Source organism: Magnolia sinica, chromosome 17 (genome assembly GCF_029962835.1).
Source record: "Magnolia sinica isolate HGM2019 chromosome 17, MsV1, whole genome shotgun sequence".
Taxonomy (NCBI): Eukaryota; Viridiplantae; Streptophyta; class Magnoliopsida; order Magnoliales; family Magnoliaceae; genus Magnolia; species Magnolia sinica.
Window position 1 is genome coordinate 64,059,850 of NC_080589.1, and position 26,223 is coordinate 64,086,072.

Below are 26,223 nucleotides of genomic sequence, written 5' to 3' on the forward strand. Positions count from 1 at the left end.
GTGGAGTTCCAACCCTTATTGGATTTTGTGATAATTTAAATAAAATAAAATAAAAAAGCTCTTGTTTTCTTCTCCCATCTTCATGCGATTTGAAAATACTTTCATGCGATTTGCAAGGAAGATTGGTGCGGAACTAATCTTCATCAACGGAGGTGCGAGGTCTCCATCTATCCTCACACCATCTTCTCTTTTCTCCCCCATCCAGGTATTTTCTTCAGGTTCTTAATTCTCCCATCCCAGATCTTCGTCTTCTCCCAAATCTTTCTCATACACATTCACAATCCAAACCCTAATCGACCTAAACCCATCCTCCCACGACACACGTGTGACCATACGGCCACACGTGTGAATCCCACCTAGCCCCTTTTAGCTTTCTATCCTTATATCAAAACTCCTTTCTTCCATTCCCAAAACCCTAACCCTAAACCTAAAATCTCTAACTTTCCTAGATTTTCCCTAATTTATAAAAATAAATAAATAAAAACCCTAATTCTAAAATTCTCAATTCCCATGAACCCTAATTCTTCAAATTTCAGATTTTCTCCCTTCTAACCCTATTCATAAAACCTACAAATCTATCCCATGAGTGTGGAACGTGCCTGTGCTAAATTGGAAGTTTTATCCTTTCATCGAGCCTAGTTTTAATTAATTTACGTGATTTCTTAGCATGCGGGTATGTGATTTAGGCTAAATCAGATTTTATTTCTTATTGTTTACTCTTAATTACTTGGTAGATTAGCATCTTTTGTTAATTGAATTACTTTATGGACTCTTTCATAATCTCCATGTTGCACGCAAGCATTAAATCATGTGTCCTGCATCAAATGTTTTATGAGACAATGTTGGGCAGCCAAGGAAAAACATGTGCATATAATAAGTGTAGCTGAAACGAGGATGTTAAGATGGATGAGTGCCAAGACGAGGAACGATAAGACTAGAAAGGAATGCATTGGAGTAGCACCAATAGGTAATAAGATGAGGAAAGTAGACTTCAATGGTTTGTCCATGAGCAATAGATACATAATTGCACTGGTTAGGAGTGAGTTGGTTCAAGTTGAAGGCTTTAAAAGGGCAGAGGAAAGGCCCAAAAGGACATGGGAAGATGAAGTAAGAAAAGACTTGAGGATTAATGGTTTAACTGAGGGTATGGCCATTGGAATGAAATGGCATAATAGGATTCATGTAGCTAAACCCAATTAGTTGACAGCAGTGTTTTAAGTATCGACAATGTTGGTTGATATATCCCAAGATATATCTTGTATCCCACCTGTGTGATACGAAACACACAACTAGTGGGATATATTCCACATGTTCGATCCAGTGAGCATTTTCAATTTTCAATCATTTTTTCCCTATAAATTAGGTTAAATTAGTTTCAAATTGTTACAAAGATTGGGAGCTTCAATTTCAATATTTGGAAGAGAAGGGTCGAGTGTTGAGATGTGGAGCCACATCTGGACAGGGCCGCTCGACCAATCAAGTGCCCTACTCGACCGGTCGAGGACTGGCTCGACTCAAAGTCCAGCGAGCATCAGGTTTTTTGGTTCCTAGGTGTTCGACCGGTCGAGGCCCATGCTTGACCAGTCGAGGTTACGCAGATTTGTTTCCAGATTCTGCACGGACTGTGGATTTTTGAGTCGGTTTTCGCAAGGGTGCGAAAGGGAAGTTGCCTAAATTATAAATAGGGGTCCCTAGAGCTTTTCTAGGAGAACGGGAGTTATTCTAAAGCGTGGGTAAAGGGTTTTCTCTATACATTGAAGGGAAGAGGTTAGTAAATTGCTTGTAATCTCGTTTTCTTCATAGTGGAAGTTTGCACCCGTGGTTTTTTACCCTTGTTTGGGGTTTTTCCACGTATATCTTGTCTTGTGATTTGTTTGATATGCTTTGATTCTACTTCTAGATTATATTTCTTTTTGTTTATCGTTTGTGGGTGAGACCGAAGATTGGATCTCGGTTCACTGCGTTGTTGGCGTGCTGCGCAACAACTGGTATCAGAGCTATTGGTTTAGTTCTATTGGGAGCGATGACGGAAGAAGGGAAGACTAGAATTGAGAAGTTTGATGGTTCAAACTTTGCCTTCTGGAAGATGCAGATGGAGGATTATCTGTATCAGAAGGACCTCTATATTCCTCTAGGAGGAAAAGAGAAGAAACCAGAAAAGATGACAAATGATGAATGGTTTTTATTGGATCGGAAGGCTTTAGGAACGATCCGACTTTCTTTGTCTAAGAGCGTCGCCTTCAATATATCCAAGGTGAAAACCACAAAAGAATTAATGGAAGCCCTAGCTACGATGTATGAAAAACCCTCGGTGTCCAACAAGGTTCATCTTATGAAACAGCTATTCAACATGAAGATGTCAGATGGTGGGAGCGTGGCTGAACATCTAAACGAGTTCAATACAGTCACGAGCCAGTTAGAATCCGTTGGCATTGTTTTTGAAGACGAGGTCAGGGCGTTATTGATCTTGTCCAGTTTGCCAGACAGTTGGGATGGTTTAATAATTGCTGTGAGCAATTCTTTAATGTTGACAAAACTGAAATTTGATGATGTGGCTGGTCTAATTCTCAGCGAAGAATCTAGAAGAAAGGCATCAGGAGTTTCAGGGGATTTGTGAGACCCGACCCTAGTTCCCATGTGTGCATGTGTGTGTGAGTATGCATCTTGTTCATTTTGGTCCCGTGGTCCTACCAGTCAAATTCCGGCAACCCGCGACCCTCGGATTGTGTTTGCAGTCATCCTTGAGTCCGGTCACGTAGACCCGACTAGGATTGACCCTAGACCTATGCCATCTCGTTCGTATCGTCGTTGCGGTTCCAACGACGCGTATTGTGCATTCATCCGACTTATAGATCGAAAGTTATGAGCATTTCATCATGTTGCCCACTTTTTGTACAAGAGCATATGGACCACTCTCATGACATAAGTTCTCATGCACACCACCCACACACACAACAAATTCCATGGAATAAATACTACCCATTCTAGACACCAACCAAACCTATAAGTTTACAACTTTGTTTATATCACCCTAGTTGCCATGATGAGTTTTCCTACCCAAGGCAAGAGAGCGCATGATTACCCCTCTACAACTCTCCCTCCCTCTCTCTCCTCTTTCATTTCTCTCATTTCCCTCTCTTGCAAGGTAGGACGTCCACCATCTTCCCCATTTTCCAGCAACTTCTCCCCCTTCTCTCTCCCAATCCCACCTTCTAATCTTCATCACCACCATTAGAGGCTTTCTCTTGAAGCTTTGGAGTTAGTCCTTAAAGAAGGAAGGAGTGATCTTAAGGTGGGTGCTCCTACAATTGCTGATCTCATTTCTCTCTCTTATTTTTTTTGTTCTTCATGCTTGGGACATGTGGGACCCACCAATCCATGGTCGGGGCCCCATCTAACCCTTTGGATGAGGCCATTGGCCATCCTTCATGCATGTGTCACTCCATGATGGGGCCATTCTCCATGGACCCCATCATGATACATTTCATAATCTCAGCCCTTTTATGGTCATCTAGACCTTTGTTTTATGGTGGAGATAGCATCCCCACCTCAGATTTTTATTATGAAAGTCCATGCATGCATGATCTATAAGATGAGTATTGTATGGTTGATTCTCTATTTATGCATAGGGGATTTATAGTGGCTAAATCCCTCTTAAATGGTCGGCCTCTCTTTCTTATTCTCCTTCTCCCTCTTTTTCTCTCTAATGTTGCTGATCATGGTGGCCCACCTGATGTGCAAGGCACATCCAACTGTCCACACTTGATGGGACGCCCCTATGGCCCATTTGTTGGACATATGGAGACCCATCTTGCTGTCCACTTGTACATGCAAGGTCCAGATCGGTTGGGCGCATGTTCCGATTGTGTGTGGCCCATCTAGGTGGCCCCACCTTGATGTATATGAGGATTTTTCTTGCTGGACTTCTATTTATGGGTTGTCCTAGGCAGCAATATACCTTGTTGTCCATAAATTGCATGAGTTAAATAAAATACTTCTACTATCCCAAAAATTCTAAAATTTTGTACAGGGGTGTCCCACCCACGGTAAGACCTACCTGCAAAATTTTAGGGCCAATGTATCCCATTTGGGCATCCAAAAGGGTGGGCCAACATAGTGGACTGCCAGAAATTTCTGTTGTGCAGTCCAGCAGCATAGTCCCATAAAAACAAAATTTTAAAAATATTTTCTCAGAAGGTGGGCCATCTTTCTGGGTCCCACCTTTTTGTAGGCTTGATGAGGGACCTTGGGTCCAAATTTCAAGAATTTTGGAGGCCCAGAACCCACCCATTTAGATGGCCCAAATTCAGGACAGTTATATTTCCAGCAATATTTCAACCTGGACAGATTGTAATTCCGAAATTTATTAAAATACTTTTGAGTATCCAACAATTATGAAAATTTGCAGGGAGGTGGCTCATCCATGGTAAGACCCACCTACAAATTTCTGGGGCCAATGGACCCCTGTGCACACCGTAGCAAGGGCCGGACTAGCCCACCACGTTGGGACGTCCAAGATGATCAGAATTTTTGGGCAGACTGTTTTCCGTAAATAAATTAAAATATTTCTAGATGTCCGAAAATCCTGAATTTTGGACCCAAGGTCCCTCATCAAGCCTACAACAAGGTGGGACCCAGAAAGATGGCCCACCTTCTGAGAAAATATTTTTAAAATTTTGTTTTTATGGGACTATGCTGTTGGACTGCACAGCAGAAATTTCTGGCAGTCCACTATGTTGGCCCACCCTTTTGGATGCCCAAATGGGATCCATTGGCCCTAAAATTTTGCAAGTAGGTCCTACCATGGGTTGGACACCTCTCTGGAAAATTATAGAATTTTTGGGATAATAAAAGTATTTTATTTAACTCATGCAATTTATAGACAGCAATGCATATTGCTGCCTAGGACAGCCCATAAATAGAAAAATCCTCATATACATCAAGGTGGGGCCACCTAGATGGGCCACACACATTCGGAACATGCTCCCAACCGATCCGGACCTTGCAAGTACAAGTGGACAACAAGATGGGTCTCCATATGTCCAACAAATGGGACATAGGGGCGTCCCATCAAGTGTAGACGGTTGAATGTGCCTTGCACATCAGGTGGGCCACCATGATCAGCAACATTAGAGAGAAAAAGAGGGAGAAGGAGAATAAGAAAGAGAGATCAGCCATTCAAGAGGGATTTCACCACTATAAATCCCTTATGCACAAACAGAGAATCAACCATACAATACTCATCTTATAGATCATGCATGCATGGACCTTCATAATAAAATCTGAGGTGGGGATGCCATCTCCACCATAAAACAAAGGTTTAGATGACCATAGAAGGGCTGAGATTATGAAATGCATCATGATGGGGTCCATGGAGAATGGCCCCATCATGGAGTGACACATGCATGAAGGATGGCCAATGGCCCCATCCAAAGGGTTAGATGGGGCCCCCACCATGGATTGGTGGGTCCCACATGTCCCAAGCATGAAGAACAAAAGAAATAAGAGAGAGAAAGGAGATCAACAATTGTAGGAGCAGCCACCTTAAGATCACTCCTTCCTTCTTTAAGGACTAACTCCAAAGCTTCAAGAGAAGGCCTCTAATGGTGGTGATGAAGATTAGAAGGTGGGATTGGGAGAGAGAAGAGGGAGAAGTTGCTGGAAAATGGGGAAGATGGTGGACGCCCCACCTTGCACGAGAGGGAAATAGAGAAATGAAAGAGGAGAGAAAGGAAGGGAGAGTTGTAGAGGGGTAATCATGAGCTCTCTTACCTTTGGTAGGAAAACTCATCATGACAAGTAGGGTGATATAAACAAAGTTGTAAACTTATAGGTTTGGGTGGTGTCTAGAATGGGTGGTGTTTGTTCCATAGAATTTGTAGTATGTGTGGGTGGTGTGCATGGAAACTTGTGCCATAGGAGTGGTCCAAATGCTTTTGTACAAAAAGTGGGCCACATGATGAAATGCTCATAACTTTTGATCTATAAGTCGGATGAACGCACAGGACACGTCGTTGAAACCGCAACGACGATACGAACAAGATGGCATAGGTCTAGGGTCGATCCGAGTCAGGTCTACGTGACCGGACTCAAGGATGACCGCAAACACAATCCGAGGGTCGCGGGTCGCCGGAATTTGACCGGTAGGACCACAGGACCAAAATGAACGAGATGCATACTCACACACACATGCACACAGGAACTAGGGTCGGGTCTCACAATCCTCCCCATCAACAAAGAAATTTCGTCTTCGAAATTGACAAAACCGGAACAACAAAATACATAAACATCATCATAGTGTATATATATATATATATATCTCAATCATCAATCACAAGAGAAAACAATACGAGTAATACAAGCAATCAATCATCGAATAAATGGGTATAACGCTCTTTAATCTCGATCTCGCGTTCCCAAGACGACTCGGCCTCCGAATGATGACCCCATTGCACCTTCACCAAGGGAATGACCTTGGTCCTGAGGACCTGCTCCTTCCGATCAAGAATACGAATCGGCTACTCAATGTAGGAAGCATCCTCACAGACCTCAAGTGGCTGCCAATCAATCACGGGAATAGTGTCCGACCCACATTTCCGCAACATAGAAACATGGAGCACGTCATGGATCGCGAACAACTCAGGAGGTAAGGCAAGCCTATAGGCCAAAGCGCCCACACACTCGGTAATCTCAAAAGGTCCAATAAATCTCGGGGCGAGCTTGCCCTTCACACCAAAGCGAACCACGCCCTTCATAGGCGAGACCTTGAGATATACCATGTCCCCGACTGCGAACTCGAGGGGTCGACGCCGACGATCAACAAAACTCTTCTGCCGGCTCTGAGTTATACGCATCTTCTGCCTAATAACATCAATAGCCTCTAACGTCTGCTGCACAAGCTCGGGACCTAAGAGACGACGCTCTCCAACCTCGGTCCATCAACTAGGAGATCTACACGGTCTACTATAAAGTGTCTCAAAATGAGTCATGCCGATAGTCGCCTGATAGCTGTTGTTGTATGCGAACTCAGCGAGGCACATATGCTCATCCCAGCTGCCCGCAAAGTCGATCACACAAGCTCTGAGCATATCCTCAAGAATCTGGTTGACCCTTTCGGTCTGCCCATCCGTCTACGGATGATAAGCGGTGCTGAGACGCAAGGTGGCCCCCAGCGCCTGCTGGAAACTCCTCCAAAACTGAGACGTAAATCTGGAGTCTCGGTCTGAAACGATCGAAACTAGGACGTCGTGCAGTCTCACTATCTCCTCAATAAACACCTTTGCAAGCCGGTCCATAGACCAGGAAGCACGTACTGGAATGAAATGAGCCGACTTCGTCAGACGATCGAAGATAACCCAGATGGTATCGTGACCTCGCTGAGTCCTCGGCAAACCTGCGATGAAGTCCATCGATACGTGCTCCCACTTCCACTCTGGAACACTCAACGGCTGCAAGGGACCAGGGGGTCTCTGGTGATCAGCCTTGACACGCTGGCATGTGTCACACTCAGCCACAAAACTAGCACTCTGGCGCTTCATCCTCTACCAGAAGTACTGCCTTGACAACAAAACAAGCCAACAAGCTCAACATTGGCAATACAAAACTATTCAGCGGGCAAGAACATCTCACCAACCAAAACAGAACACGGTAATATCATCGGCCTAACACATCGATCTTCCCAAAATTGTCGATACTGACAATCCCTTACGACAGACTCTAATAGCAATCTGAGTGAACAAAAGCCCTTGGATACAGAAAGGGTGCGATGCACCAAAACACAAGACTTACATACGGAGACAAGGAGAATACCCATAACGACTCCCCTAATAACCAAGGGTCCTGCTGAGTTGCGCAAAATCAAGCCTGAGGTGGCTGGGGAGGTGTCTGTCTCCTCTGCATCTGCGGTCTCTGCTGCTACTGCGGTCGCTGCGAAGGTCCATCCTGCTGATGGGGACACTCGCGCCTACGGTGTCCCGTCTGCCCACAACCGAATCAAACTCCGGTGAATGGTCTAGAAGAAGGGACTGCTAGCTGCGCCGATGAAGCTAACTGGGTAGAAGATGGCACTGGCTGTGCCGCTGGTAGTCGAAACCCTAAACGTCTCATATGTCGACGATACTGACACTGATAGTAGCCACTGGAATGCGCCTTCCTCTTTCGGCCTTCTCCCTGAAGTAAATACACAGTCATCGGGGCTCGCTGCGAAGTCGAATCTCGCAAAAGGGGGCTTGCACGGTCCTGCTCTGCCTGTCCGGGCGTCTCAGGAAAGGGTCGACGGGTCTGAAGAACATCAGCGACGACCTGCATCAACTGCTGGAGATGCTCAGCTCCTACAGGAATCGTCAGATAAGCGGGGGTAGCACTGGCCTCTGACGGAGGCACGGGTACAGCAGAAGCCTCAGGAATAGGTACGACAGGCTCCAGAGGGGAAACAGGAATCTCAGATGGTGGAGCAAAAGTCAATCAGATCGCTGGAGCGGAATGAGAACCATGTCCATGGGCACCACGGCCACGGGCGTCACAATCATAGGCACCTTGACTAGACGGCATGGTCTACAGAAAGAACAAAGGTGACAGACACATAGGAATTAGAATCCTTGAAGGCTCAAACAAAACGAGGGAAACGTACTAGGGACACTACTTGTCCTAAGCTCGCAGTAGATATGTGATACTATCCCAAGTTATTCCAAAATTACTAGCTGTGATCTTGGGTATGCTCGTATTAGAATGATTATACTATTATGGAAATCCTCCTTGTAGGATCCCAGGATCGGAACCTGCCTCAGGAGCCGGGAATGGGGTACTACGGAGGCTGTTGCAACCAGAACCGGCCATCGGGTTTCTTGTGAGTCTGGTTACCGAGTCTGGGGCGTGACAGAAGGGGTGTGGCCCGCCCAAGGAAGTATCACCCTGCAAAATTTCAAAGCCATCGGGCCCTTGTACTGCCCTCGGTGCGGCCTGGGGTGGCCCATCAGGCAGGGACGCCCAGGCTGGGGCGTCCAACCTTGGCTGGCCGTCCAGCCTGCTTTGTGGGCCCACCTAGATGTGTTGAATATCCCATCATCCATCCATGTGGGGTCCTTAGGGGACTCAATCATCTTCCCCTTCAGTGGTTTCCAATTGGGGCCCATTTAGATGAGATTTTGGGCTAAATACCTAAGCCCATAGGGCTGCCTACACATGAGGCACCCCTATCTTAGGCTGCTGCTAGGCCTGCACTCCAACGGCACGGCCCACTTGATATATGAGTTGTATGTCCCCCTCTCATCTGGTGGGACCCACTGTTATGTATGTGGGCCATCAGAAATTTCATATACTATAAAATAATTTTTGTTGTTGGATTCCAACCAACCCAGAAAATGGGTGGGCTGGAATTTGGCAATGAGCCCAATAATTGTTGCTTATAAATGTCTGTTTTGGGGCAGTATGGCCCACTAGATTTGAGGAGGATTTAAATCAGTTATCTTACCATTTTTTTTATAGTATTATTGAGTGTAATTAGGGCCCATATGAGGCCCACCCAAGTTGAGTTTTAATGGAATGTTGCATGTGATTGAAAGACTAGTTCCTTAGGCCTTGTGAACTAAATCCTTTTAAATAGGCCCATTGATCGTGAGCCTATACTCTCCTATCTATTGTGATGGATTTAAGGGCTATAATATGCAAGTAATTGGGCCCTTGGCTACACAATAAGTTGACCCTATACTTGGGCCAAAAAGTGGGGCCCAACTCACTTGTGTAAAATATGAAATTTGCCCATGAGGAAGAACTACTAGGCTACCCATGAAGCCCTCCACAATATATGGATTTATGACATTTACGATTGGGCCCAAACCTTACTTGAGGGCCCACCATTTTGCCTATGAATTGGGCTTGTGTATAGCCCATTAGGCCATGCATCGCTTGGGCCTTAGACCTTACTTTATTTGCTTAGCGAGCTACCTTTTGGAAACCAGTTAAGGTTGGATGTCCTCCTGGGTGATCCTAAGGTAGGCCCATGGGTTTCTCTATGGATGGTTAAAGGCCCACCATAGACCCTGGGCCGTTTATTTGAGGCTAAATATGGATGTATGTGGAGCCTACCTCAACGTATGTTGGTCCAGGCCATTCAAGCTTTGGATCGCCCAATCATGGAAGCACTCTCTGCCTTGGGTTGCTGCTGGACTCACAATCCAGTAGCAGGTCCACTTGATCTTTTCATAATATATACACACTCTCCATCTGGTGGGGTCCCCCAGTGAATATAGTTGGCCTTCATGAGATTATTTCCACATAGTTTACTAATTTCTGGACCTTAGCAGGTCCAGGAAGTCAAACGGGCTAAAAGTTTATCAAAGGGCCTTAGATGTACAATTTTATGGTTAAAACTTTATTCGGCTGTGGGGCCCACCATATTGAGAACTTGTGTACATGTTACATACTTATGTTTTCTTATAATATTTGGGCTTAATCAGTGCATTCTTTTGGGTCACCTTTAGTGATCACATGAGGACCCCATCTTAGATCAGATTTTTGGAGCATCCCATGGGCCCAGAGTGGGTTGGGACGTCCCAGCTTGGCCCAACCATATATTAGGCCGACTTCCACCATTTTGATGGACTTGTGGGCTGAGATAAGGATAGTATGAGCCCTTGGTTGCCCACTTAAATTGCTAGTTATTGGGCTGATGTAGTTGGGCCCATTTCATCCAAACTTATTTTTTGGGCCGTATATTATGTACGCAGGCTGCCCACCAAGTCCAACTTAATGCATGGATTCTATGGCCATTGGGAATTGAGCCTTGGGCCTTAATTCCCCTCTTGGAGCCCATGTCGTTAAAAGTGGTATTATATCTTTTTATGGCCAATTATGAGGAATATATATATGTGGTTACCTTTATTTTTATCTTAAATGTAGGCCTTGGGCCTTCTATCCATATAGTTCATAGTTGATATGCCTTTTTGGAGAATGGCGATTAAATGTCCCCATTATAAACCCCTCTAGGCCCGGTTGTATTTAAGAGTGATTGGATAATCATCTTAGACTCTTGCTAGGCTCATTTCTATATTACTTAGACCTGTAGCTTGCATACTTAGCCTCGTGGGCTACCCCAGGTAAATGGGCCCCCCCACTAGAAGTTGGATTCTTTAAGGATATTGTCTAAGTACCTAGTCTTGGTTCCTTCTTGGATAGGAGGAATGTAATATACATTGTATATCGCCATATAGTATGATTAAATTCATCCTCATGACCCATGTACATCATTGTATGCTTGGTTGACACTGTGTGTGGTCATATTGTGCCATTGGGCATTGCATGTTACCTTCTCCGAGGGACATAGTATTCCCTCTTGAGCACGTTGGATGCTTGGAATTGATGCATGGTTGATTGTGTGATTCATGCATCTGGCATTGCATAACATATCAGCATTATTGCCCTTACTTCATCAGGGCTGTAGCCTTCCACAGATACATCGTGGATGACCATGTTTGGACACCAAAAATGTTACTTGAGCATACCGGGTGCATAGGATGCCCATGGGTGAAATTCTCAAAACTTCCATGGTACCAAGGATCTGCTCCAACACCATGACCGGGTGGAATATATGAGCGCACGAGGGCCTTATACCGTTAAGCCACGACTCCCACTGTCGTGTAGTCGGTTGGATAGGGGTGTGGCCTTACTCGCCTGATGTAAGGAGGCATTGCTAGGCTGAGTCTGACCAACTCGTGAATGGGTCCGCTACTGTCAGGCCTTGCTGGTGATTGGCTGTCCACAGGCGGGTAGTGAGGTCTCTTACGCTCGTTTGACTGTACGGGGTCTGTAGAGCGGTAGTCATTCAGCAGTGTAATGGACCCCGGTGATTTCCTTATGATGGAAATGTACTTGTTGTGATCTTGAGTATACTCGTATTGGAATGATTATACTGTTATGGAAATCCTACTTGTAGGATCCCAGGATCGGAACCTGCCTCAGGAGCCGGGAATGGGGTACTACGGAGGCTGTTGCAACCAGAACCAGCCATCGAGTTCCTTGTGAGTCCGGTTACCGAGTCTGGGGCATGACAAGATTTAGGGAATGCTCTAGACGTTGAAGGAAGAGGAAGATCGCTGAACAAAGGAGGCAATAAACATGGACGTTCTAAGTCGAGGAAGAAGTCCAAGGGACCGAAAGACAAAAATCAGTGTTGGCATTGCGGGAAGAAGGGGTACATGAAACGTGATTGCAGGGTGCTCAAGAAACAAGAAAAAAGCTCTCAAGGTGGGAAGGATTCAGCGAATCTATCTGAGGAGAGTGACACAAGCGTTGATCTTGTCTCTTGATGCGAGGAATGAGTCTTGGGTCATAAACTCGGGTGCTTTGTTTCATGCCACTTCGTGTAAGGAAGTTTTGCGTGATTGTGTCGGGTGACTTCGGGAGAGTACCTGGGTGATGATGAGTCGTGTATTGTTGGAAAGGGAGACGTTCATATAAATCAGAAAGACAGAACGGCTTTGAAATTGAAGGATATCAAACATGTACCGAGTTTGAAACGGAATTTGATCTCAGTGGGGCAGTTGGCCGATACCAGATATGTGACGACATTCACTAGTGATTCCTGGAAGATCACAAAAGGTGCTTTGGTGATATCTCGAGGCAAGAAGGAATGTACTTTGCACGTGACTTAAAGATTGTATAGTTCACTCGCAATCGCATTAACTGGAGTGAATGGCCAGTTACGGCATCAGAGGTTGGGACATATGAGTGAGAAAGGAATGAAAGTGTTATTGTCAAAAGGAAAGCTACCAGAACTGAAGTCTATTGACTTGGAATTCTGTGAGGACTGCGTGTATGGCAAGCAGAAGAGGGTAAGTTTCAAGAAAACAGGATGCGCTCCAAAGACACATCTATTGGAGCTTGTACACACTGATGTGTGGGGACTGGCACAAATATCATCTCTTGGTGGCTCACGTTATTTTGTTTCTTTTATTGATAATGCTAGTAGAAAACTGTGGGTTTATTTCTTAAAGCACAAATCTGATGTATTTGATTTATTTAAGAAGTGGAAAGTAATGATAGAAAACGAGATAGGTAAAACAGTAAAATGTCTCAGATCTGATAATGGGGGACAGTACTGTGATAAGAAATTTGAGGAGTATTGTGCAGGAAATGGAATCAAACATCAAAAAACGATTCCAAGGACACCGCAGCAGAACGGTGTGGCTGAGCGCATTAACAGGACCATCCTTGAGCGCGCCAGAAGCATGAGGTTACATGCAGGGTTGGCCAAGACGTTTTGGGCAGATGCTGTGAATGTTGCCGCATATCTCATCAATAGAAGTCCCTCAACACCATTGGATGGTGGGCTACCAGAAGAAACGTGGACTGAGAAAGAAGTGAACCTTGCACATCTCAGAGTGTTCGGTTGCACTTCGTATGTTCACATTGATGCAGAGCACAAAAACAAGCTGGATGCGAAGTCCAGGAGGTGCACGTTTATAGGCTACGAGCAGCATGATTTTGGCTACAGGTTTTTGGGATACAGAAAACAGGAAAATCATCAGAAGCAAAGATAGTCTTCAATGAAAAACTGATGCATAAGGACAGTGTGCAGGAAAATAAAGCCGAGGAAAAAGAATTCGTAAAGTTGGAAGAGTTACCAGACACGGGTGTTACAGCGCCACAGGATGATCATGCACAGGAGCAATATGAGGCAGAGCCACAGACACCGGTTGTGAGGTCTACTCGGGAGAGGAGACCCACGGTCCGATACTCACCCTCCTTACATTATCTACTGCTAACAGATAATGGTGAACCAGAGTGTTTTGAAGAGGCATTACAGTCAGATACACGAGTCAAGTGAGAGCAGGCCATGGATGATGAGATGAACTTTCTTGAGTCTAATCGTACATGGGAGCTAGTCACTCTACCTAAGGGTAAGAAAGCTCTTCATAACAAGTGGGTTTACAGACTAAAGGAGGAGCATGATGGTTCAAAACGGTACAAGGCTAGATTAGTTGTGAAAGGGTTCCAACAAAAGGCAGGTATCGACTTCACCGAAATATTTTCACCAGTGGTGAAAATGTCTGCAATTCGTATGGTCTTGAGTATAGTGGCTATAAAGGACTTACATCTAGAGCAGCTAGATGTTAAGACAGTCTTTCTTCATGGGGACCTTGAAGAAGAGATATATATGCATCAGCCGACAGGATACGTGGCACCAAGAAAGGAGAACAAGGTGTGTAGACTGAAGAAGAGTCTATATGACTTGAAACAGGCCCCGAGGCAGTGGTACAAGAAGTTCGACAGTTTCATGTCGGGAAACGGTTACAGGAGATGTCATGCAGACCACTGTTGCTATTTGAAGAAGTTTGATGCGCCGTACATCATCCTTCTGTACGTTGATGATATGCTTGTGGCCGATTCAAGCATGAAGGACATCTCAGATCTCAAAAGACAAACTGTCTAGAGAATTTGTCATGAAGGATTTAGGAGCTGCAAAACAAATCCTGGGCATGAGGATAAAGCGTGACAAGGAAAACAAGAAACTGGTTTTGTCACAGGCAGAGTACATAGCCAAGGTACTTGATCGATTCAATATGGGAGGTGCAGACGCAGGAGGAACGGAACTACATTACTAAAGTCCCATACACGTCAGCTATTGAGTCTCATGTATGCTATGGTGAGCACGAGGCCAGACATTGCTCAAGTAGTGGGAGTTGTTAGCAGGTTCATGAACAACCCCGAGAAGGAACATTAGGAAGTTGTGAAGTGGATCCTCAAATACCTGGTAGGTACTGTGGATATAGGGTTATGCTATGGTGGATCGGAAATCAAGCTATAAGGCTACGTAGATTCAGATTTGCCAGGAGATATCGACAGCAGAAGAAGCACCACAGGTTATGTCTTTACTCTAGGTAGTGCTGCAGTCAGTTGGGTCTCTCGGTTAAAGAAGATAGTATCTATCAGTACGACGAAAGCAGAATATGTTGCAACTACAGAAACGTGCAAGGAGATAGTGTGGATGCAAGGTTTCATGGAAGAGTTGGGTAAGAAGCAAGCAGATTACAAACTGTACAATGACAGTCAGAGTGCAATACACTTGGCTAAGAATTCAGCCTTGCATTCAAGGACCAAGCATATTGACATCAGATATCACTTCATACGTTCGTTACTGGAAGATGGATCGATTGCTCTAGAAAAGATTCATACAATTGAGAATCCTGCGGATATACTGACCAAGGCGGTCACACGGGAGAAGCTAAAGCTCTGTTCAGCTTTGATTGGTCTTCAAGCTTGAAGACGAGGAAGTAGTGCACTCCGGATGTAGAAGACGAGGTTTTATGGTGATGTGTCTTCAAGTGAGAGATTGTTAAGATGTGGAGCCACATCTGGACAAGGCCGCTCAACCAGTCGAGTGCCTTGCTCGACCGATCGAGGGGCCCACTCGACCAGTCGAGGACTGGCTCGACTCAAAGTCCAGTGAGTATTAGGTTTTTTTATTCTGAGGTGCTCGACCGGTCGAGGCCCATGCTCGACCAGTCGAGGGTCCGCTCGACCAGTCGAGCAGCCTGCTCGACCAGTCGAGGTTACGCAGATTCGTTTCCGAATTCTGCACGGACTGTGGATTTTTGAGTCGATTTTCGCAAGGGTGCAAAAGGGAAGTTGTCTAAACTATAAATAGGGGTCTCTAGGGCTTTTCTAGGAGAATGGGAGTTATTCTAAAGTGTGGGCAAAAGGTTTTCTCTATACATTCAAGGGAAAAGGTTAGTAGATTGCTTGTAATCTCGTTTTCTTCATAGTGGAAGTTTGCACCCGTGGTTTTTTACCCTTGTTTGGGGTTTTTCCACGTATATCTTGTCTTGTGGTTTATTTGGTATGCTTTAATTCTACTTCTAGATTATATTTCTTTCTGTTTATCATTTGTGGGTGAGACCGGAGATTGGATCTCGGTTCACTGCGTTGTTGGCGTGCTGCGCAACACCGAGTTGCAGAAAATTGAAGAAAAAAAAAATCAAAATTTTCCAATTTCTCACAAATTAATTCCAATCTATGTTCAAACATGTAACCTGATCTAGTGATTCTTCTTTTGATTTTGAATGTATTGCTTGTGTTTCCAAGCTTCTTACATTTATAAATTATATGAATAGACTTTGAATATACTTACATCAATTCAATTAGATAACGCACAGATTAGGACTCCATACAAAGAAGACCTATTATGTTCACTTGTTTTTTGTAATGTTTTAATTTTGTGTGTATTGATGTCTTTTTTAACAATCACTGAAGTTCCATTGAAAATTCAACTAATGTCCCAATGTTTCCAACAACAACGATACATTACACAATACAACCGATATATCCCATGTGATAACCAATATGTATCTATACCTCAAGGGTATGATACATAACACGATGCCAATATTTCGAACACTGATTGAGATAAGGCTTAGATGATATTGACTATGATGATGATGATTGAATGAATTGCCTAACAACCAAAAAATACCTAAAATCTGATTCTTACCACCAAAATCTTGACCTTCAAGAAACCTTTGAAACAAATTACTTGCCCCTTTCATGAAATACTTTGATCGTATTACTATATTCAGTATTAATAAGAATTTATTCTAAACCAAATTAGAGGTCAGGGCTATGATGCCATGCAAATTACAAATTGATGAATATCGAATTCTTTTTTATTTTCAGCAAGCAATATTAAATTAATCTCAAAGAGGCCATATATATCCACGGCTTAGATCTAACATGACTCACTTTCACTGAAGAATTGGCATTTCAAATGAACAAGGTTTGCCATTCATCAAACTAAACAATTAAGAATGGTAAACAAATACATGCATAATTAGGGAAGAAATAAAGAGACATCAACACACCTGTTTTACAGAACATACATTATTGTCATTAGATATTAAAGTTTGACGGAATGAGATAGGGTTAGCCAAATGTGGCAATCGCAAAAAGAAATGGGGGAAAAAGGCAGAACACTTGAGGCAGATATTATCATGAGCAGTGACATATACCTTTGACTTAAAATCATCTTCATCTCTAATGACATGCGGATGAATTGAGGGAATCATAGTGAAGAACCGATTGCTGGCATCAACGATCAAGCTCTCCTTAACAGATGTGTCATGGTCATTACTGTTTAGTAGATTCTGTAACTCCGTTAATGCTTCAAAACCTGAAAGAATTGAAATTGAATATGTATACAAGAATGCACAAAATTCTCCCCTATGGTCTAAACCAGAAGTAATAATCAGAACTGATATGACCTATGTAACTCAGACAAGGACACAGACAAGATTATCAGTGTTGGACATAGACACAAGGTGTCAAACACATAAAAATCAGACATGATAACATGTCAATCTGTACAGTTCTATAACAAAAAGATATGTTATTATGCATGCATCTGCATGCAGAAAGTAAAGTATAGAAACGTCAAGACAAAAATACATTAATCCCATATAAATGGTAACAAATTATAATGAAAGATGACGGTTTTGCCTAACAGGCATGCCAACGTCCAACAAATGATAGAAAAGAAGTGTCAATGTTTGACATATCCGACACTGACACATTCCCAACACAACAAAAAGGTTTTGACATACAGCACCCTCCCTTTTGGCTCAAAGACAAATAACACCCTCCTTTACATGTTTTTTTTTCCAAATAACTCCTGTTTTCTATATTCAGTCAAAACCACCTTGTGGTTAACATCAGTCAACAAAACATGATGGAACCATATCAAAGCTGTTACGGCTGACTGCTGACCACGGAAAAGGACCTTTTTACACCTAGTTTGGGTGAGGGTAGGGTTAGGTTTTAGGGTTTAGGTTTGGGAGAAGAGATAGAAAATAAATATTAGGGTTGTGGTTGGGGTTTGGGCGTTTGAAAGGGATAATATTGTCATTTTCTTTAGAAAGGTTTTGCCGATCACAGTTAGTTTTTCTGTTCAAAACTTAACAGCAGGGTGGTTTGCAACCTTATTTGGGAAAAAAAAAAAAGACATTATTTGGGAAAATGAATAAGGGAGGGTGTTATTTGTCTTCCGGCAAAAAGGGGGGGTACTATATGTCAAAACTTCTAACACTTTTAGCAAGTGCAGTCTTGTTACATACATACAATTCTATGGAACTGCCAAATGACTTTACAGAGAATTATAAAATTTAAGATTTAGGACGTACCCTTCTGGATATTGCTTTTGCTTAGCTTTCCAAGTGGCATTTCTGACATATTGATCTCAAACTCCATCATAGCAGCCCTGGCATTGAGTACAACTTGTCATTTATGCCTCACCTTACACAAATTCAAGCCAGATAACAAAGAAAGAAGAGTGCTCATCCATACCTGTAAGTCTCAACATTAAACAGCGTATTAATCAATTCTATCAGTTGAGGAGCAAGTTTGCTCTTGGAATCTCCAACATCTTTCTTCTTAGACACTTGTTTGTTAACCCCATAATCCTACAGATCCAACAAGGAAATCAAATATGGCAGAGACAGGACTATTGGGAAAGAACATTTCCAAGAACGAGGAATTGCTACTTGCAGACGAACATCTGCAAATGCCAAATGCAGGCTCCTCAAAACTGCCAACCTTGCATGCATTCGAAAGGTATGGCCATTTATCAGGTGTTCTCATGGCACATGCAAAAATCAGGCGAATCCACTAATCGGATGAATCACGTGTACAAAAAGCAGATGGTTGAAAAGGGATAACCAACCACCCACATTAATCATATTTGAGTGGTCCACCTTCACATGAGGACCCTCCATGCTTGCATTTGGGTTTGGCAGGTGTGCATCTGCAAGCAGTTGATTGTGAGAAAACTTGGGCTCAAAGCCACTCATACAATGTCAAGAGGGAAAAATCTGCCAGGTTGCTTCTCAAAATTCTTTTTCTTTTCCCACGCTTCCCAAGGATTTCCCGTCTTCTCTAGGAATAAACGTTTGAATCCCTTAATTGCATCGGATTTTGACATCTCCTCCAGTTTGGTTCCACCAATCTTATCGTTTCCAACTCGACCCCACTTGCGGAACACGTAACAGTCTGATCCTTTGTCTTCTTCGATGATTTGAAGGATGTAGTAACTTCACAGGCAAAGATGTGGTCAGGCCTCACAGAAACTATCAAGGATATAGGACACAGTGGCAATGCTAATTCAACATACCTATACACGTCATCCCCCATCAAATCCGCCACACATGCTGCTGCAGCACACGTGTGGAACACAAGAGCTATCAATCAGGTAGGCCCAACTGCAAATGTCCTAGCCCAACAAGACAGAATGGTCGGTGGATCTTTCTAGACAAATGAATAGCTAAAATAAACTTGGCCAAGTGGCAAGTTATTCGAGTGATCCATTCGTTTTATACATTGTCACTGGAGTATGGACCACCTGATGTAGTAGCATAGATCTCCAACACATTTGCTGCATCAGCACATGTGGCATCATGTATGGGGCCAGGCTACACGAACAGAATTAGCCAAGCTTAAGAACAGCATGATCACACAAGTAAAATTTGTTTTTACGTTTCTTTTTACAGATAAGCTGGGATTGAACCCACAAATAGTTGTGACATAAGGCACTGTCCAGTAGACCTCTATCTTACAGAAAGATTGCTAGATGTCAACTAGAACCATGATATCCATACATTAGGCTGAAAAGCACTACCTTAAATGTATAAAATATCAGTTGCAAGGACTTGACCTCCATGAAAACAAATGAAAACTTCAATTATGTAAATCATACAGCAGACTAATGTGTAGCTTTCGTTGTATAATACCCTGGATTGCTTTCAGTACATGAAATGGTATGGTTTATGCATCTAATAGAGAACCTCAACAGAAATTCCTTATAAATCATATTAGATCTAAAACAAATTGTTAAATTAGTATAAATCTGATGGTTGAAGACTCAAGAATGCTATTGATTTTTTATAAGGTACTGACAAATCTGATGGCACGCAGAAAAATGAGACACCAGGAGTTTTTTTTCCCCCAAGTACTTCTCTTAACATGTATTATAGGGTATTGACGAATCTGGCAGGATGAATAGAGTGTCCTGATGCACTAGTTCATACAAGTCCCATGTTTTGGAAACCATACTGTCAATCTAGAATGCCCTAACTGTGAATAGCTGATACATGGGAAAAAGACAAAACAAACACATTAAGTACAAGAACTTAACCCTTTTATCAGTGACCCAAAAATAGACAGCTAACAAAAAGTACAACAACCGTCCAAAAAGATTGGATGGCTACTGTCTAAAAATCTGGAAATTTTTTTAAGGTCCACCAGATCAACAGTCTGGATCACCAAACCATGACCACCTTCAATGCAAAGCTAAAGAAGCATATTATCCAAACACAATTGTATGCATTCTTAAGACCATGTACAGCAAAGGCATTCCGTATGGTATGCAGAAAAATATAAAAAGGAAACGATTTTGAACAGATCCCACCTGTTAATGCCAGTCGATAGGTCGGACATGTTCAATGTCGTATTATAGATGCTTGTCCCATCCTCAAGAATGTGACCCGAGTCTTGCAGGCCAGATGCTTCATGCACAGCACTTCTTCCTTTGACTTTTACAGTCACCATACCACTTCTCGAAGTCTCACTGACAGCTTCAATCTTATACTGATCAAATGGAAGCTTCTTCTGCTTTTTAAAACAATTGACCAGATAATCCTCCCTTACAATGGGTACTTTCATCCTCCTGTCATGATGGGTGTCAGTGTTTTAATGAAAAATGCTCTGTAAAGGAAAGCATATAAGAAGAACCGAATAGAATAAACCAAGAGTGGGGCTTCAGAAGTTCTCACCTAGCTTTTCTGATCTCAGTATCATCATCATCCAGTTCTCCGCTTACAATCAAGCAGCTAGAGTCTGCAACATACACAGACATTTGGATAGCTCAAAAGATTTATCATTCGGCATGCGTATTTCAATTCACTTAAATTACAGTTTCACAGGCTGGTCTCCTATGTCACCGCCAAATGATCACAACCAGGGTACACGTGCCATACGTGCACACTCATCCAGAAACTGTGGGGACCATTGTGGATGTCGTCTGAAAATCATACTTATTGGGCAATCTGAACCAGCTGAGTTTGTCCAATGAATTTGAAATGTTGACCACTCTCCTAACTCTCCATTTGAATGGCCACCTACCGGATGGCTAAGATCATTCGATTAAATTGATTTTGTACTGTGGATCATCCACAATGGCCAGGATAATGCCGGGTGCGATGGAGTCTCTTCCGGTCCTGGCATGCCTGTGGAGGTGGTGCGCTGGGCTCTTTTAAATGGAGGTTGGTCCTTTTGGCGGTAATCTGGTCTATTTGGGGTGAAAGACATAATCGTTGTTTCCACAACAAACGCGTATCTGCTAAAAGGGTTCTTAACCGGGTAGTTCTATGAATTAGGGATCGGAAGCCCCAAGGGTTGCCTTCTTGGGCTTAGGCACCCCTTAGGTTTTTTGTTGGGTGTTGATTGTGGTGTTACCCTTTTCTTTTCTTTCCTTGTTGTTTTACCTTTCTTGTTCTCTCCGTTTCTTTGGACTTAATAATATTCATCATCTTTCAATGGGGCCCATGATTGTCAATCTGTTTGGCATGAATAAATGCCATGCGTGCATACCATGGATGGGTTGTGTAAGTAGTTCTTCTTTGTAACAAATGCACATAGGATCCCAGCCAGATTTTCTAGGAGAAGAGGTAAGCATCCCCAATCACACACTACAATTTGAAGAGAGAGCATACCTTTCTTGACCTTGGCATGAACGGTTCCACCCGCCCCTTCAATTTTGGTCTTCCATTCATCCTGCACATTACCTCGTATTAATTGAACTTAATATGCATATGGCAGAACAAGACCTTATCGAAAGATGAGAAATATCATACATAACAGCAGGGAATCATATGGATGATTTCGTAGCTAGTCTTAGCATCATCGTCATCATCATAGCCTCTCCCAGCAATTTGGTGTTAGCTTTTAAATGATAGATTCATAGAAGTTTTACGGTAGACTGCCAACAACACATAAACCTTCCTCTTTTTACCCAGGTCTTTTTTCTTCTTATTTTTGCAAGTGAGTAAATTTATTAAAATGAAAAAAGGAAAATAAAAGGAGGTAGAGGGTTAAGAGCAAGTGACCCTCTCATTACTCTGCCTCAGGCCCACGGATGCAAACGAGAAGAAGAGGAGAAAAAGAACACAAGAACCAAGAGGAAAAGATTAACATCCAATGGAAGGACCACTACATATGAGCAAAGCTCAACTACAAAATTATAACATTTTCTAAAAGAAAAAACAAGATGGAACTTGTTAAAACTAGTCCTCCCCATGGGTCTTATATAGACCTCTCCACCCATATTACTTCCCAGTTCCCACGGATGCATGCCCATTTAATAATTATCTTGGGACTATCATTCAAAATAATAATTATCTTGGGACCACATGCAATCACAGAGAAACCACACAAATGACCCTATAAACTCATAAATTCAACGACTAACAACTTTGATAAGCACACATTATTGAAGTCCTCAAATTACCACCCCTACCAAAACATCCCATGCATGCTTATGAAATAGGATATTATTCATTCTCAACAAATTCCTAAGCATGGACTATTTTGACCTTCCTTTGTCTTATCAACTGACCATTCACATGACCCACCAACATGGGTCCACCAAATCTTGCACATGTCCCACATGCATATGATAGATCACCCACCAAGGGCAACCACACGCTGCCAAAAAAAAAAAAAGAGGGAAATACAAAATAAAAATCTAACAAAAAGAAACGAGATGGACAAAATTAATAATGCCACCTTGTTTCCTTATCTACATCGAGAACAAACATCCCTTTCGCCCAGCCATAGCCCATGCTACAAGCATGGATGAAATTCTCCGCCCTATCATCAACATCAAACACTTGATTGACCTTGAATATTATTATATTTCTTTCTTTCCAGATACCCCACAAAATGGCCAATGAAACTATCTTCTAAAGCACCCTCCCCAATCTTGATAGGATCCAGGTGGCCAACTACCAACAAGCTCCTTAAGGGCATGTTTGATTTTCCATGCCCAACGTAAATCCCTTGTAAATAAGTAATTATTACATTTTCACCTGGTCGGAAAATGGTTGAGAAATTCCGTTTTGAAAACTGGTCCAAAAGTACTAGATTAAATTTGTGGGCCCCTCTATGATGTATATGATATATCGGTGTCGTCCATCTGCTTTACCAGAACATTTTGGGGCATGAGCCGAAAAATGAGGCAAATCCAATGCTTAAGTGGCCCACATGAAAGGAAACAGTGGCCTTAATACATCCACCGTCGAAAGTTGTTTCTTTCACAGGGCCCACATTGATTTTTATTTGTCATCTAACCGGTTCATAAGGTCACACAAACATGGGTAAGGGGAAAACACAATTATCGACTTCATCCAAAACTTTGGGGGGGGGGGGCGCTGCCAAGAAGTTTTTAATGGTAGGCGTTCAATTCCCACTGTTTCCTATGGTGTGGTCCACTTGAGCTTTGGACCTGTCTCATTTTTGGGCTCATGCCTCAAATCCATCTGGCATAATGAATGGATGGTGTGGATAAGCCACATACATCACGATGGGCCCTACATTTATTTCACAACTTCCTCAATTTTAGCATTGAAAAAGTAAATTGTAACTATTTGCATCGGGAAGTGTTCGAAGTATCGGTATCGCTACAAGTTTCGCTAGTCAGGGATATGGAAACAATATCAATATCGCCGATAATAATGCTAATAATCGAAATTGCAGGGAAACATAGGAAAAATGATGAAATTTTCAACGAAACTTTAGGAGATGTTAAAATGTACATGTATCCATATTTAGAAATTTCAAAAAGAAAAAAAAAAAAAAAAAATTGCAAAAAGAATACAAACATAACAAGTTTCCATTTAATGGGGCCTTAAAAGCATGTGCTGGTATAAGAAATCTGTCCAACCATCCCCTCCAGCCAATTTAACAATCCAACATTCCATCCAAACATCTATTAATATTGCAAAATATCAACAACACATGATATTTCACCAAGAAATCATCAACAATTGGAAAGGAAACGAAAGATTGTGGTCTCAATATCTCGCATGTTGCGATATCGATAATATCGAGATATTATCAATATTATCAATGACAAATCGAACACTACATACAACCATGTGCCCATGAATATATATATATATATATATATATATATATATTTGAAATAAAAAAATTTCTAATAAACAAAAAATTAATGATATCAATACATTGGCGATATTATTGAAATATCGTCAATACACTTATGATGCAAGCATTACCTAGAATTTACATAGTCGAAAATATTGGTGATACATTAGCGATATTGATGCATTGGCAATACAAGCGACACCTAAAATTTACATAGTTGAAAATATCGACGATTACATTAGCGATATTGATACGTTGGCGATACTTAGCGATACATTGCTAATACCTTGAATTTCGGATACTACAAGTGTTATCGGTATCCCTGAGCTAGAGATAAAGATAATATCGGATATATTTCGATAATATAGAGGATAATTCGAACACTAGCATCGGGAAAGATGCGGTAATTACCTAAGTAAATAATTATTACCCATTTACAAGGTAATTACGGCTGACATAGAAAATCAAACAGGCCCTAAGGGAACCATCTTTACCCAAGCTCTTCGAAATGACAAAAGGCAAAACATTTACACCAATCATAAGCTAACAGAATCTTAACCAATATTAACCTACAGCCCAACTATTACATGTGTGCCCCATAGGGTGAGCATGCTATGCTAGGGTCACAAAGGGGCAGTTTCCAGGCAAAAAGTGAAGCATGAAGCATCCACATGATTGAAATATCATGCTCAAGTAGTTGGCTACACAACACAAGAAACCCACCAAACACATGATTACCAACACAACTCACATGCCAACATGATCAGCACCCAAACTGCACCTTAGCACAAGCATTATTAGGGCTGTAAAAGGGTCAGCGAACCTGATGGCGTACCCATACCCAACCCATCTAGACCCAACCCGTTTGTTAAACAGTACAGGTCTGGGTCCAAGAACAGACCCAGTTGTTAAATGGGTCTGGATCTGGTTTCCTTTATATTAGGCCTGTCCTGACCCAAACCCATTTAGTATATGGGCAGGTCTAGTCTATGTTATAAGGGACCCATCCATACCCAGACTTGTCCAGACCTGGTTTTAAACTCAGTAAAAATGCTTGCATACCTTGACAAGTAACATGAGAAGTCCAGATCCATTAGACCCAACCCATTTATAAATGGGTCTGGGTGGATCTCCCTCTACCGGTCACCTGGACCCATTTATAAATGGGTCTGATGGGGTTAACTCAGACCCAGCCATTTAGTAAAAGGGTTTCGGTCTAAAATTTGGACCCAAACCCATTTAATAAATGGACGAGTCTGGTTTTGGCTAAACCCAACCATTTACAGCCCTAAGCATTATGTTCTACCCACAAAGGGCTGTTTGCAAACAGTTGATGCTTAGAGTAAACAAAGCAAATTGATTCTGCTGAGCACAAGCCACGCACAAACATGAGGTCATGTTCGAGTAAATCATTGCACCAAATATTAGGGAGCCCACCCATACATGCTTACCAAACACCAGTAATATGCCAACACAATCATGACCAACACTACACTTTAGCCCATTTATTGGGCATTATTCAAGAATGAAATTTGCAAACTGTTATGATCTTAAGGGCAGGGTCCAGACCAATTAGTTACTGGGCCTAAAATTCAAGCTATGGTCCAGCCCATAGCCTCAACGCTCAGCATTCCGCAAAGCAAGGTCAGGCAGCGTGACAACTATGCAGCATACTTGCTTGTGTGGCACACATTTGGTAAGTTCTTAGTAACTATAGCAATTCATAGAAACTCCATTTAGTGCATGATTACATCAGGCTGAGGACAAATCATACCATGGATTCCTTCTGTAATCCAGTGATTGCAACTTTCAGAGCTTCCAATTTGTCGCCTTTAGAAGACTGACATGAACCAGGAGCAGCTTCACTTCCTGAAGATTTGTTGGAAGATGGCGGAGGCAGAACCCGATTAGGTTTGTTTGCCTTTTGCGATTTGAACCACTGAAGGCAGATCAAGTATTGCAAACTTGTGAGGTAGTGTCAAGTAAATAATATTGGGCTAGAGAGAAACAAGCGCATTTTCC

At 42.5% G+C, this 26,223-nt stretch overlaps 1 protein-coding gene across 2 annotated transcripts in view; it reads right to left on the minus strand.

The window, feature by feature from the left end:
• Window positions 1-26,223, minus strand: part of LOC131230293 (poly [ADP-ribose] polymerase 1) — a 100,713-nt gene that overhangs the window by 24,662 nt on the left and 49,828 nt on the right. For both annotated transcript variants that reach the window (XM_058226142.1, XM_058226143.1), the window contains exons 7-14: window positions 25,976-26,140; window positions 21,750-21,810; window positions 20,811-20,874; window positions 20,447-20,704; window positions 18,836-19,073; window positions 18,331-18,446; window positions 18,168-18,244; window positions 17,001-17,161 (exon numbers count right to left, since the gene is read on the minus strand). In XM_058226142.1, coding sequence (XP_058082125.1) covers window positions 17,001-17,161; window positions 18,168-18,244; window positions 18,331-18,446; window positions 18,836-19,073; window positions 20,447-20,704; window positions 20,811-20,874; window positions 21,750-21,810; window positions 25,976-26,140 — 1,140 coding nt within the window. The remainder of the gene's footprint in view (window positions 1-17,000; window positions 17,162-18,167; window positions 18,245-18,330; window positions 18,447-18,835; window positions 19,074-20,446; window positions 20,705-20,810; window positions 20,875-21,749; window positions 21,811-25,975; window positions 26,141-26,223) is intronic.